This window comes from Scyliorhinus canicula, chromosome 4 (assembly GCF_902713615.1).
Source record: "Scyliorhinus canicula chromosome 4, sScyCan1.1, whole genome shotgun sequence".
Taxonomy (NCBI): Eukaryota; Metazoa; Chordata; class Chondrichthyes; order Carcharhiniformes; family Scyliorhinidae; genus Scyliorhinus; species Scyliorhinus canicula.
Genome location: NC_052149.1, coordinates 70108033 through 70122653, shown reverse-complemented (window position 1 = coordinate 70122653; position 14621 = coordinate 70108033). Strand labels below are relative to the sequence as shown.

Sequence of the window (14621 nt, the reverse complement as noted above, 5' to 3'; positions counted from 1 at the left end):
CCAGTACGTCCTTTCTCAAGTAAGGAGACCAAAACTGAACACAATACTCCAGGTGTGGCAGCACTAACACCTTATACAATTGCAACATAACCTCCCTAGTCTTAAACTCCATCCCTCTAGCAATGAAGGACAAAATTCCATTTGCCTTCTTAATCACCTGTTGCACTTGTAAACCAACCTTCTGTGACTCATGCACTAGCACACCCAAGTCTCTCTGAACAGCGGCATGCTTTAATATTTTATCGTTTAAATAATAATCCCGTTTGCTGTTATTCCTACCAAAATGGATAACCTCACATTTGTCAACATTGTATTCCATCTGCCAGACCCAAGCCCATTCACTTAACCTATCCAAATCCCTCTGCAGACTTCCAGTATCCTCTGCACTTTTCGCTTTACCACTCATCTTAGTGTCATCTGCAAACTTGGGACACATTGCCCTTGGTCCCCAACTCCAAATCATCAATGTAAATTGTGAACAATTGTGGGCCCAACACGGATCCCTGAGGGACACCACTAGCTACTGATTGCCAACCAGAGAAACACCCATTTATCCCAACTCTTTGCTTTCTATTAATTAACCAATCCTCTATCCATGCTACTACTTTACCCTTAATGCCATGCATCTTTATCTTATGCAGCAACCTTTTGTGTGGCACCTTGTCAAAGGCTTTCTGGAAATCCAGATACACCACATCCATCGGCTCCCCGTTATCTACTGCACTGGTAATGTCCTCAAAAAATTCCACTAAATTAGTTAGGCATGACCTGCCTTTTACGAACCCATGCTGCGTCTGCCCAATGGGACAATTTCTATCCAGATGCCTCGCAATTTCTTCCTTGATGATAGATTCCAGCATCTTCCCTATTACCGAAGTTAAACTCACTGGCCTATAATTTCCTGCTTACTGCCTACCTCCTTTTTTAAACAGTGGCGTCACGTATGCTAATTTCCAATCCACCGGGACCACCCCAGAGTCTAGTGAATTTCGGTAAATTATCACTAGTGCATCTGCAATTTCCCTAGCCATCTCTTTTAGCACTCTGGGATGCATTCCATCAGGGCCAGGAGACTTGTCTACCTTTAGCCCCATTAGCTTGCCCATCACTCCCTCCTTAGTGATAACAATCCTCTCAAGGTCCTCACCTGTCATAGCCTCATTTCTATCAGTCGCTGGCATGTTATTTGTGTCTTCCACTGTGAAGACCGACCCAAAAAACCTGTTCAGTTCCTCAGCCATTTCCTCATTTCCCATTATTAAAACTCCCTTCTCATCCTCTAAAGGACCAATATTTACCTTAGCCACTCTTTTTTGTCTTATATATTTGTAAAAACTTTTACTGTCTGTTTTTATATTCTGAGCAAGTTTACTCTCATTCTCGATCTTACTCTTCTTTATAGCTTTTTTAGTAGCTTTCTGTTGCCCCCTAAAGATTTCCCAGTCCTCTAATCTCCCAGCAATCTTTGCCACTTTATATGCTTTTTCCTTCAATTTGATACTCTCCCTTATTTCCTTAGATATCCACGGTCGATTTTCCCTTTCTTCCGTCCTTCCTTTTTGTTGGTATAATCCTTTGCTGAGCACTGTGAAAAATCGCTTGGAAGGTTCTCCACTGTTCCACCATAAAGTCTTAGCTCCCAGTCTACCTTAGCTAGTTCTTCTCTCATCCCCTTGTAATCTCCTTTGTTTAAACACAAAACACTAGTATTTGATTTTACTTTCTCACCCTCCATCTGTATTTTAAATTCCACCATATTGAAATGACCGAGACCGACAAACAATGACCGAGATGATGGCCGTGGAATTTGAAGAACTGTTTACTAAACACATGGAGGTGATGAGGAAGGAAATAATGGTGCCAATTAAGGTATGGTGGCACAGTGGTTAGCACTGCTGCATCACAGCTCCAGGGACCTGGGTTCAATTCCGGCTTCAGAGTTTGCACTTCTCCCAGTGCCTGCGTGGGTTTCCTTTGGATGCTCCGGTTTCCTCCCACAGCCCAAAGATATGCAAGTTAGGTGGATTGGCCATGCTAAATTTCCCCCTAGTGTCCAAAAGGTTAGGTTGGCTTACTGGGTGGCGGGGATAGTGTGGTGGGATGGGCTTGAGTAGGGTGCTCTTTCCAAGGGCCGGTGCAGACTCGATGAGCCAAATGGCCTCCTTCTGCACTGTAAATTCTATGATACACATTATATAATAAAATATATATTTATGCACACTAAAAGAACTAGTACCACAGGGTTGACAGATAGTTAATTAAAAAGGGATAGACCAAGTCCAGGGGCAGAATTTTACAGCCCTGTAAACTTCCTTGGGTGACCTTCCCACCACCCTTGACCTGCCCAGAACTTTTAATGGCAGGAGAGAGTGAATCCTCTGGTGTATAACAAGGAACCTGTGCAGACCGACATTCAGGCACTGAATGCAAGAATAATCTGAGATGCAGTGCACCATTTCTGAGATAATGCTTTTGAACAGCTCGGGCTGCGGAAGTCTAATTTTTTTGTAACCAGTGAAATCCACAGACGCGCGAATGAATGTCATTATACCACATCAGGAAACAAGGTATTACAGAATCTCCTTTTCTTGAAGTGATTCATTTTAAATAGCCATAGAGCCAAAACTGGGTAAATTTGAAGTTGGAACTTCCTTGCAGAAATTATTTGACATCAATGCAGCAGAACAAAGTCTTAGCAAAATGTTAAGTATTTTTGCCGTTTTCTGCAAAGGATGATACAACTTAAATTAGCTGTTAGATTATTTGTGCCAGTCTTTCCCATCAAAAAAATTCTGCATCAAGGTACTTCCTTTGCCTACTTGTTTAAGCTTCTTCCTCTTGTCTTTAACTGACAATTTCTTGTCTTCCACGATATTTTCCAACAGCTCAGTTATTGCAGCCTGAGACACAGAAACCTTTTGATCTTCAAATTCTTTGGTGCTTATCTGTTGACAGAATGCATACATTGGGATTGCAGCATTTATGTTTGTGCTTGGATATGTAATCTGAAAAAGAATAAATGAATACATTTAGCCCTCGAGGTGTGTATTTTGGGACTGAAATTCATATTACTATTATATTGCATGAAGTTAAAATACATCCTCAAAATCATTACCAACAAAAGTAAAACATACCTGGACTCTTTGGAGATGGTTGATGTGGTTGTCAACAGCATTCTTCAAATAAGGTGGTACCTGCAGAATCTCTTGTTGGTGGTCCAACATAAAGGAAACAAGTCGTGTACCTAGTAATTCATCAAGGTCAGCTTCTTTTTCACAACGTAGTATACAACGTGAAAAAGTTTGAATTACCTATGTAAACCAAAATGTGCAATCAAGAATTAGCATGCCAAATTTCATCCTTCAGTATCTTTTTTGTTTAACATGTTTTCTCACTCAAAGATAGAAACTCAACTGAATGATAACAACTAATCGTGCTGGAGGTGATGGGGTCACTGATAGAGGCGAGAATGAGCAACACGGTACCCTTGGGAGTGTCGTGGGATGAAGCCCTTTGGATGCACTGCTGGAGCTCCTGATCTTTGTGGGTGTCCTTCACGCAATCATCTCTACAGCGAGTTCCAGCAGACTATTTGACCTTAAACATGATGTTCATATGGCAGTGGTAGTCATGAGGTAGGCCTTATACTCCGAGCAGACAAGCTCTCACCTGATGTCCACACAAATTCTCAGCAGGAGACACTGGAAGAGTAATCATGTGCATAGATGGTTCTGGCTGATTTTTCTTTCATGTGACAAAAATATAAAGTACTTTACTCTTAGTTGTGGCAGTCTTCACCTTTATGAAGAGACTGGAGGAGAAAAAAAGCTAACAATAGGAGGTTGGGGGGGGGGGGGGGGGGGGGGGAAATGCTAAATATTTTAGGTGAATCATAAATTGAGGCTTGTGCTAGAAACAAAGGTGATTTTTATGACACCTTTCACACAAATGGGAATATCTATTAGAATTGAAAAACTGAAAGTATGCCAAAAACATCAAATAGCTGGGATTTCCGATATTTTTCAGCATGTGGGTGTTCCTACGACTACAGCTATTCAAGAAGGCAGCGCATCACCACCTTAAAGGACAATTGTGACTGATGACACAAAATTAGGTGTGAATAGGAATTGTGAGGAGGATGCAAATGCAAGGGGATTTAGACTGGCAAGAACACAAGTGGCATGAACATAGCAGATGGAATAAACATGAAGTTACCCACTGAAGGTGAAGAGAGAGATCAGGAAATGTTCAAAAGCACCTGGGTATTCATAAACCACTGAAAGCTAATTAGCAGGTGCAACAAGTAATTAGGAAGGCAATTGGTATGTTAAGCTTCACCATAATAGCATTTTAGAGCACAGGATAAGGAAGATTTGCTGCAGTTGTATCGTTGGTGAGAGCACATCTGGTGTACCGTATGCTATTTTGGTCTCCTTATCTAAGAACGTACTGGTCATAGAGGGAGAGGAATAAAGATTCACTGGACTAATCCCTGGGATGGTATGATTGTGTCATGAAGAGAGTTGTGGAGACTGGGCATGTATTCTCCAAGATTTATAAGAATAAGAGAAGAAAAGAGACAATCGCATTCAAACATACAAAATTCTTAAGAGTTCAACAGGATAGATGTAGGAAGGGTGGGAAGGCTGTTTCCCCTGGTTGGGTTGCAGGGGTCGCAGGGTTGGCCAAGAACCAGGGGACACAGTCTCAGAATGATAGATAGGCCACTTAAGATTAAGATAGATGCAGGAAGGATGGGAAGACTGTTTCCCCTGGTTGGGTTGCAGGGTTGGTCAAGAACCAGGGGACACATTCTCAGAATGATAGATAGGCCATTTAGGATTAAGTTGAAGAGAAACTTATTCATTCAGAGGAGACAGAATCTTTGGAGTTCAAAAGCTTAGCCCGAGTCTGTTCAAAGCCATGGTCAATAGACATCTAAATACCAATAACACAAAGTTAGGTGGGAGGGTGAGCTGTGAGGAGGATGCAGAGATCCTTCAGTGTAATTTGAACAAGTTAAGTGAGTGGGAAAATGAGTGGCAGATGCAGTATAATTTGGATAAATACGAGGTTATCCATTAGGTAGCAAAAACAAAAAGGCAGACTATTATCTGAATGGCCATAAATTAGGAGAGGGGAATGTGCAACGAGACCTGGGTCTCTTTGTACACCCTTCACTGAAAGTAAGCATGCAGGTACAGCAAGCGGTAAAGGCGGCAAATGGTATGCTGGCCTTCATTGCGAGAGGATTAGCGTACAGGAGCAGGGATGTCTTGCTGCAATTATACAGGGCTTTGGCGAGGTCACACTATTGTGTGTAGTTTTAGTCTCCTTAAGATTGTTCTTGCTTTAGAGGGAGAGCACCAAAGGATTACCAGACTGATTCCTGGGATGGTAGGATGGATGGACATACAAGGAGTGATGAGTCGGTTTTTCGTTGGAGTTCAGAAGAATGAGGGGGACTCTAATTCTAATAGGATGAGATAGGGTAGATGCAAGAAGGATGTTCGCAGGGTGGGGGTGTCCAGAACCAGGGGTCACATAAGGATCCAAAAGTGAAAATGCTGGAAATTCTCAGCAGGTCTGGCAGCATCTGTAGGGAGAGAAAAGAGGTAACGTTTCAAGTCCAGATGACCCTTTGTCAAAGCTATAAGGCATATAAAGTGGGAGATATTTATACTGTGGGGTGAGGGAATTAAAGATGAGTCATAGTCACAGAAACCAAGGGAAAAGAGTGCTAATGGCAGTCCCCAGAGCGAATAAAGGCTGTGAGAATAAAGGCTGTAGCAAGTCTAACTTGAAGATGAGTTTCTGTTCCTTCAGTTTGGTTTGAGCTTCACTGGAACATTGCAGCAGGCCAAGGACAGACATGTGGGCATGGGAGCAGGGACTTGTGTTAAAATAGTGTCACACAAGGATACAGGATAGACCATTTAGGACAAGAGGTTAGGAGAAATTTCTTTACCAGAGAGCGGTGAGCCTGTGGAATTTGTTACCACAGGATGTAGCTGAGGCCAAAACATTGTATGTTTTAAAGAAGCAGTTAGATTTATCACTTGGGGCAAAGGGGATCAAAGTAAACGGTGGCGGGGTTAGGGGTGGTAGGAGAGAGAGAGAGAGAGAGAGAGAGAGAGAGAGAGAGAGAGAGATTTGGTTATTGAGTTGGATGATCAGCCATGATCAGAATGAATGGTGGACCAGGCTCAAAGAGTTGAATTATCTCCTTCAGCTACTATTTCCTCTGTTTCTATGACAGCAAACAGAGATATAATGCAAGAAGATGGCATAGAGGCAAAAGATCAGCCGTGGTGTAATTGAATGGTAGAGCATGCTCAAAGGACCAATGGCTTACTCCTGTTCCAATGTTCCTGGGGATGGGCAATAGATGCTGGACTAACCAGTGACACCCAGATTCCATGGATGAATAATTTTAAAAAGGGCACAAGCAGCAAAGGGGCTCCCCACACAGGACTTCATAAATTGTTCCTTAGACAGCCCAGAATTTCAAGATCAGCTAAGATCATGAGGTCAAGATTGAATGCAAGAACTTACAGGTGGAATTCCATACTGGAAATTCACAGAATATTTGAAATTCTCATTCCTGAATATTTGTTTCTATCCAGGACGAGACAAGTTAAACAGAGACCAAACATCAAACTGTTACACTACTAGTTTGAATAGAGTAATGTCGCATGGCATGTTGCTTCCCACTGAACTAAGGGAAGGGAAAAGAAAGCTAGAATTTATAGTGCAGAAGGAGGCCATTCGGCCCATCAAGTCTGCACCAGCTCTTTGAAAGAGCACCCTATCCAAGCCCACACCTCCATCCTATCCCCATAACCCAGTAACTCCACCCAACACCAAGGGCAATTTTGGACATGAAGGGCAATTTATCATGGCCAATCCACCTAACCTGCACATCTTTGGACTGTGGGAGGAAACCGGAGCACCCGGAAGAAACCCACGCGCACAGGGGGAGAACGTGCAAACTCCGCACAGATAGTGACCCAAGCCGGGAATCGAACCTGGGACCCTGGAGCTGTGAAGCAATTGTGCTAGCAATCTGTTCCCTTTTATTCCCTTCTAGCATACACCGAGTGTATCACTTGTCCATTTAAGATCACATTTACATGAATTTTAGACATCCACTATCATCTTTATTTCACTTTGAATGCTATTGTAAGATCATTTATATGGAAAATCAAACAAGGTCAAAAAGGTGCAAGCGGGGTTATTGTTCTGCAGTTGGACACCGGTCTGCAAAAGGAACTCTGCAGTTGGTTGGCTGTGTCTGATTTGTAAGTGCCTGATACCAAGACTGGGTGCGTGCTATTCCCATCTGGGGTACAAAAATAATTTCACGTAACCATATAGCCTAACATTTGAAAAGAATATCAGAATTTGTATAAATTCAGCTTGGCACCAAAGCATGTCACTTTTCATTATACCAGGTCAATGTGATATTAAAGGTAGCCACATACCAACATTCTTGTTCCCATGGCTTCATGGAGTTGTGGCATATCTACATTCATGCTGATGCGAGATACCATGCGCATTAATAGTTGCAGTTTTCTACGATTAGACGGAGGCAAGAAGAGGCAACATATCTGAAGGGCTTCTACAGCAACCTGCTCCAGCTGAGGTTGTAGCAAACCTGTCGTACAGATATGAATCAGGTTTTACTTTAATTTGCCCCCCGACCTTCATCTCATGCATAACTACACTAAAAATATTTCTGGAACCTATTCTGTGGAACTAATTTCTTCGAAATCTAAATTTGAGCATGTCTGTACTACACAAATTAGATTTTCTTAAAACCAGATCAAATACTGGATAAGACAATTTATTAACAATAGTAATTGTATTAATCGTCACTTGGTATAGAACTGGAGTATTGCTTAAAACAAAAACAAACAAAAAGAGACATGCTGTCAAAACTTTTCATTATGCAGGGGGCAGATGGAGGGGACAAAGTAAAATAGAGACACATCATGCTATGGTAAAGGGAGCAAGTCAGAATGAGTTTAATTATGTTGAATGTCAAGAGAGTAAGCGAATAAGACATGGCTGGATGGTCTTTGCTTTCATGCTGGGAGTGTAATAGGTAAGACTGGTGTGTTAAGGGCATGGATTGACATGGGATTGTGACATTGTTGCCATCACAGAGACATGGTTAAGGGAAGGGCCGGACTGGTAACAATATTCCAGGGTTTAGGGTCTTTACATGAAACAGAGGGGGGTTTAAAAAGGGAGGTGGTGTTGCACTATTAATTAAGGAATCAATCACTGCAATGAGGAGAGACAATGTCTTGGAAGGGTCTTCAAATGAGGATTTATGGGTAGAACTCAGGAATACAAAAGGGGTCAGCCACATTACTGGAAGTATATTTTAGCCCCCAAAGAATCAGTGGGAAATAGAGGTGCAGATATGTAGATAATTTACAGAGGTGTGTAGACAATTTACTGAGGTGTGCAAGAATAATAAGAGTAATTATGCTAGGGGATTTCAACTTACCCAACATAAATTGGATAGTCATACTGTAAAGGTTTGAGGGGAAGAGTTTCTTGAAATGTATGCAGGAGAGTTTTTCTGTATCATAGAACATAGAACAGTACAGCACAGAACAGGCCCTTCGGCCCTCAATGTTGTGCCGAGCCATGATCTCCCTACTCAAACCCACGTATCCACCCTATACCCGTAACCCAACAACCCCCCCCTTAACCTCACTTTTATTAGGACACTACGGGCAATTTAGCATGGCCAATCCACCTAACCCGCACATCTTTGGACTGTGGGAGGAAACCGGAGCACCCGGAGGAAACCCACGCACACAGGGGGAGGACGTGCAGACTCCACACAGACAGTGACCCAGCCGGGTATCAATATGTAGAAGCTTAGGGAGAACCCACAAGATATTCTATAAATACATTTAAGGGGAAAAGCTAAACCAGGGAAAGAGGAGGGCGCATTAGAGAGCAAGGAGCCAATCTCTGTGCGAAGCTTCAGTACATTGCTTGGGTGTTAAATGAATACTCCGCATCAGTCTTCACTCAAGAGGACGACGTAGGTACAGAATTCAGGAAATGGGACTTTGAGGACCTTGTGCAGTTTGACATAGGAAGTGAGCAGCTATTAGAGGCTTTGACGGGCTTAAAAATAGACAAATCCCCAGGCCCAAGTGAATTGCATCCCAGGCTACTGTGGGAGGCGAGGCAGGAAATTACAGGGGCTCTGAAGCAAGTTTTTAATTCCTCTCTGGCCATGGGGGAAGTGCCAGAGGACTGGAGAACAGGTAATGTTGTTCCACTTTTAAAGAAGGGTGGTAGGGATAAACCTATGAGTCTCATGTTAGTGGTAGGGAAACTATTGGAGAAAATTCTTAAGGAAATAATTAATTTCGACTTGAAGAACGGTAATTAGGGATATTCAGCATGGCTTTGTCAGAGGGAGGCAAAGCCTATAAAAATATTATCACATTTTTTGATAAAGTGACCGAGTGTGTGGATGAAAGAAGTGTAGTTGATGTAGTTTATATGGATTTTAGTAAAGCCTTTGACAAGGTCCCACATGGGAGACTGATTGAGAAGGTGGAAGCACATGGAATTAAAGGACATTTGGGTGAGATGGATCCAAAAGTGGCTTAGTAATATGACACCGAGTATGGTGGTAGAAGGCTGTTTGAGTAATTGAGATATAGATAGGTTGGCCAGGTGGACAGAGCAGAGGCTGATGGTATTTAACCCCAAGTGTGAGGTGAAACACTTTGTAAGAGGAAACAGGATAAAGGGAGTATGTAATGAATGGCAGGGCACTAAGAAGCTCAAGTAACAGATGGATCTTGGGATACTTGTTTCCAGATCCCAGAAAGTGGCAGAGCAGGTGAATAGGGAGTTAAAAAAGCATATGGGACACTAGCCTTTCCAAGACATAGAATTTACAGTGCAGGAGGTCATTCAGCCCATTGAGTGTACACCAGCCCATGGAAAGAGCAACCAACTTAAGCCCACACCTCCACCCTATCCCAGTAACCCCGCCTAATCTTTGGACACTAAGGGGCAATTTAGCGTAGCCAATCCATCTAACCTGCACATTTTTGAACAGTGGAAGGAAACCGGAGCACCAGGAGGAAACCCACACCGACATGGGAAGAAAGTGCAAAAGCCACACAGATTGTCACCGAGGCCAGAATTGAACTCGGGTCCCTGGAGATGTGAGGCAGCAGTGCTAGCCACTGTGCCACCATGGTTATGGCATAGAATATAAAACAAGATTATGTTGGAGCTGGACAGAACATTGGTTACGGCGCAGCTGAAGTTCCGTGTGCAATCTGGTCACCTCACCGTAGGAGTAGAGAGGAGATTCACCAGAATATTGCCTGGGATAGAGCATCTGAGCTATAAGGAGAGACTGGATAGGCTTGAATTGTTTTCTTTAGAGCAGAGAAGGCAGATAGAGGTTATGATTGAGGTGTATAAGATTGAGCATTTGGGAAGGGTAAATAGAAAGCAGCTGGTCCCTTTGGTTTATGGTCCAATCACAAAGGGATATAGTTTTATGGTGAGGAACAGGAGATTCCAAGGTGATTTGAGAAAAAAGAATTTGAAGGTGGTGAGAATCTGGAATGCACTCACAATTGAAAGACTTTCACATTCAAGGATATGGGACAAGTGCTGGTAAATGGGATTAGCACGAGATTAGGGGTAGTTATTGTTGGTGCAGACTTGATAGGGGCTGGTTTAGCTCACTGGGCTAAATCATTGGCTTTTAAAGCAGACCAAGCAGGCCAGCAGCACGGTTCGCTTCCCGTACCAGCCTCCCAACAGAGGCGCCGGAATGTGGCGACTAGGGACTTTTCACAGTAACTTCATTGAAGCCTACTCGTAACAATAAGCGATTTTCATTTTCAATGGGCCTCGGGGCCTTTTCTGCACTGTATGACTATGACTCATCAGGACAGATGCAAGAATGCCAAATTTTAAAGGGAACAATTTATACTGCACAAGAAAATGGTGCTGATTGATCAGAGTCGACTTGCTAACCATTGTTGCCTTGGCAAAGGCAGCAGGGAGTTATTGTTCTCTCATGCTTTAAGCAAAAAAAAAACGTTTTATCTGGACATTTTCCTATAACTGCAGAGCACAGATCCCCGCAAATGAATATACATATCTAGCGAAGATTAAGTGAGCTACATTCTCATTTTAAATTGGTGTAGTGCAATTCTGAACACGTGGGATTCAGCAAGGATGGTCCAATCATGGGAGTTACATCTAATGCTAGATATGATGTCCTGACTTTTACAAGCACAGATAGGTAGATATGGTCAGTATTCTGCCTACTACAAACAGCCAAAGGGAGGTGCTGCTCGATAGTCAGTCATGGATAACAGGCATAGCACTGGTACTGAAATTCATATACCACATTACTCATTTGTGCGGTAGGCAGAATGTCTTTTTGGCTTGAGAGCAGCATCCATTAGTGGAAAGTACCACTCATGTTGCCACTGCACAGCAGCAGCAAAAGATAGTAGAAACAATAGCTATGATTTCCCCAAATTCCTTATTGAGAACAACCCAATCAATTGGTAGTTGGCAAGTGTTATACTGCTTTTCAAGAAAGGAAAGAGAAAAACAGGGCAGTTTGCCTAACACCTGGCATTGGAAAAATACTGGATTATGGAAATCTTGGAAAGCACTTGGAAATATATATAGTAGTAACGAGTTTGAAGATGTAACAAGTGGGGTACATAAAGGAGAACTAGTAGATGTAGTATAGTCAGTTAGCAGGCAGTGAATAATGGAGAGCCACAAGGATCAATGCCGGGGCCTCAGCTATTGACAATCAATATTAATTGCTTAGAAAGTGCCAGAGTAGTATATACAAGTTTGCTGATGATACAAGTCTAGATGGCAATAAATAAATATCGTCGTCGTCGTCATCATCATCGCTTATTGTCACAAGTAGGCTTCAATGAAGTTACTGTGAAAAGCCCCCAAGATGTTGGGATGACACAAAAAGGCTGCAGAGATATAGGCCAGGATTCTCCGTTCCAGATTCTAAGTGCTCCTGCCAGTGGAGAATCGGGATAGTTGTCCGCTGACGCTAGGAATGTTGCCAGCAACGCTGACAGTTAGGGACTTTTACAAAGGACACAGACTAGTGACGTTGAACGAACTGACAGAGGAACAGGAATTGCCGACAGGACAGGAAGCGAGACACCTACAAATAAAACATTTCCTCCGCAAAGAGACAATAGGATACCCCTGGGCCCGGAGACCACACTATTGGAGGACCTGATGAACATGGCCAGCAAGGAAGCGGGATTCTATTGGGAAAATATATGGACAGCTACTGGACAGAGCTGGAACACCACTGGACGAGACCAGATGGAAATGGGAGGACAAACTGGGGCCAGAAGTAGAATGAGGACTCTGGAGTGAAGCACTGAGCAGTGCCAACTCCGCCTCCTCCTGTGCAAGGCTCAGCCTCATGCAGTTCAAAGTGGTGCAAAGAGCACACCTGACCAGAACTCGAATGAGCAGGTTCTTCCCAGAGGAGGACAAATGTGAACCGTGCCAGAGGAGCCTGGACAGCCACACCCACACATTCTAGGCTTGTCCGAAACTTGCTGGGTTCTGGCCAGCCTTCTCCAAGGCAATGTCCAAGGTTGGGGGGGTGAGGGTGAAGCCATGCCCAAATGTGGCAATTTTCAGGGTATTAGAGCAGCCAGAGCTACACATGGGGAAGAGGGCCGATGCCCAAGCTTTTGTTTCCCTAATCGCATGCCGGAGAATCCTGCTCAGCTGGTGATCAGCAGCACAACCCACAGCTGCAGACTGGCTGGCAGACCTTTCGGAATTTCTCCACCTGGAGAAGATTAAATACACCATCCGAGGATCAGAGGAAGGCTTCCTTACTGCATGGGGGCAATTTGGCAGCCTGTTCCAAAACCTGTTCGAGGCCAACAACAGCCAGTAGAGGGGGAAACTGGCACCAATTTGTAAATAGAAAAATGCAAGAAAAAGCCTTTCTGCACTGTATAATAAATACAAACGATCGGCAATGTACATAATTTTGAAAATGTCAATAAAAAGATTTTTAAAAAAAGGAATGTCGCCAGGGTGGGAATTCCATGGCGTGACTATGACATGCGTAGCGGCAACCGCGCCGGTTTCCCTATAATTATTGGGGTCAGGCCACTAATCCCAGCGCCGGGGACAGGATCCCCATCTCACATAAATGTTGACCTCCCCCAGAATCAAGGGGAGCACCCCCAGCCCCTCATCAAGGAGAGGTAGCCTCCCCGACCCCCCCCCCCCCACCACAGGAATGGGTCATCTCCCTACGTCACACTCATGAGGGTGACCCCAATGTTTATAAACACTATGATCGACAGCTGCTGACCACTTCAACAATGCCAAGTACTTTTTGCAGTTAGAAAAGAAGAAGTGAAACCACTCAGCTGCTTTGAAGTGGTTAGCAGCTGTCAATCATAAGATTAATAGAGGGACCAGAGATGCAATCAAACGTGAAGAGAAACAAAAATAAACAAACCACCCAGCCACTATGTTTAAACAATTAAGCTGTCAGTCTAAAGGCAAGGTGGCACAGTGGTCAGCACAGCTGTCTCTCAGCACCAGGGACCTGGGTGCGATTCAGACTTTGGGTGACTGTCGAGTTTGCACATTCTCCCAGTGTTTGCATGGGTTTCCTCCCACAGTCCAAAGATGTGCAGGTTAGGTGGATTGGCAATGCTAAAATTACCCCTCAGTCTAAAGGTTCACAGAATTTACAGTGCAGAAGGAGGCCATTCGATCCATCGAGTCTGCACCGATCCTTGGCAAGAGCATCTTACCCAAGCCCACACCTCCACCCTATCCCCGTAACCCAACATAATCTTTTGTTTTTGGACACTAAGGGCAACTTAGCATGGCCAAACTACTTAACCTGCTTATCTTTGGACTGTGGGAAGAAACCGGAGCACCCAGAGGAAACCCACACAGACACAGTGAGAAAGTGAAAACTGCACAGACAGTGACCCAAGGCGGGAATCGAACCTGGGACCCTGGAGCTGTGAAGCAACTATGCTAACCACTGTGCTACCGTGCCCCCCCCTAGGTTCCCCCTACTGAGCACGCCTAAGTTAGGTGGGGTTACTGGGTTACCGTGATAGGGTGCTGGAGGGGGCTTAGGTAGGGTACTCTTTCAGAGGGTCGGTGCAAACTCAATGGGCCGAATGGCCTCCTTCGGCACTGTAGGGATTCCTTTTAAAAATGTTATGTTACTTTGTCTGAGTTACAAAGACAGAGTTCAGAGTGTGAACAGGGGAAAACCCCTAATCCAGCTCCTTGCCTGCTCCAAAAATCAATTCAAATTGAATCCAATGCATGGTCCCCAAAACAGACATGCCAGATCCAGGCATGACACCTGACCTCATGCTCATCTTAGCCAAAAGGCCGAGAAGCGATCACTGTAGGGATTCTATATGTTAAAGAAAGGTACTGCACTGTGAAATTGAATGAATGCTCAGCATTTCAAAGGATCGCAGGGTACTTCAAGCCTTTTCAAGTGATGTAGGTTTTCCAGGAAGACACAGGCACTTCAAAAAAAGCAGCAGTTT

At 43.8% G+C, this 14621-nt stretch overlaps 1 protein-coding gene and 1 long non-coding RNA gene across 3 annotated transcripts in view; one reads left to right on the top strand and one right to left on the bottom strand.

Moving 5' to 3' along the window:
- LOC119964655 overlaps positions 1 to 3797 on the top strand; it is a 41262-nt gene extending 37465 nt beyond the window's left edge. Inside the window, exon 3 of the long non-coding RNA XR_005460342.1 lies at positions 3406 to 3797. This is a non-coding gene — a long non-coding RNA (uncharacterized LOC119964655). The remainder of the gene's footprint in view (positions 1 to 3405) is intronic.
- Positions 1 to 14621, bottom strand: part of LOC119964652 (DEP domain-containing protein 1A-like) — a 50431-nt gene that overhangs the window by 2826 nt on the left and 32984 nt on the right. For both annotated transcript variants that reach the window (XM_038794409.1, XM_038794410.1), the window contains 3 exons: positions 7485 to 7657; positions 3135 to 3311; positions 2820 to 3005 (listed from right to left, as the gene is read on the bottom strand). In XM_038794409.1, the coding sequence (XP_038650337.1) occupies positions 2820 to 3005; positions 3135 to 3311; positions 7485 to 7657 (536 nt within the window). The remainder of the gene's footprint in view (positions 1 to 2819; positions 3006 to 3134; positions 3312 to 7484; positions 7658 to 14621) is intronic.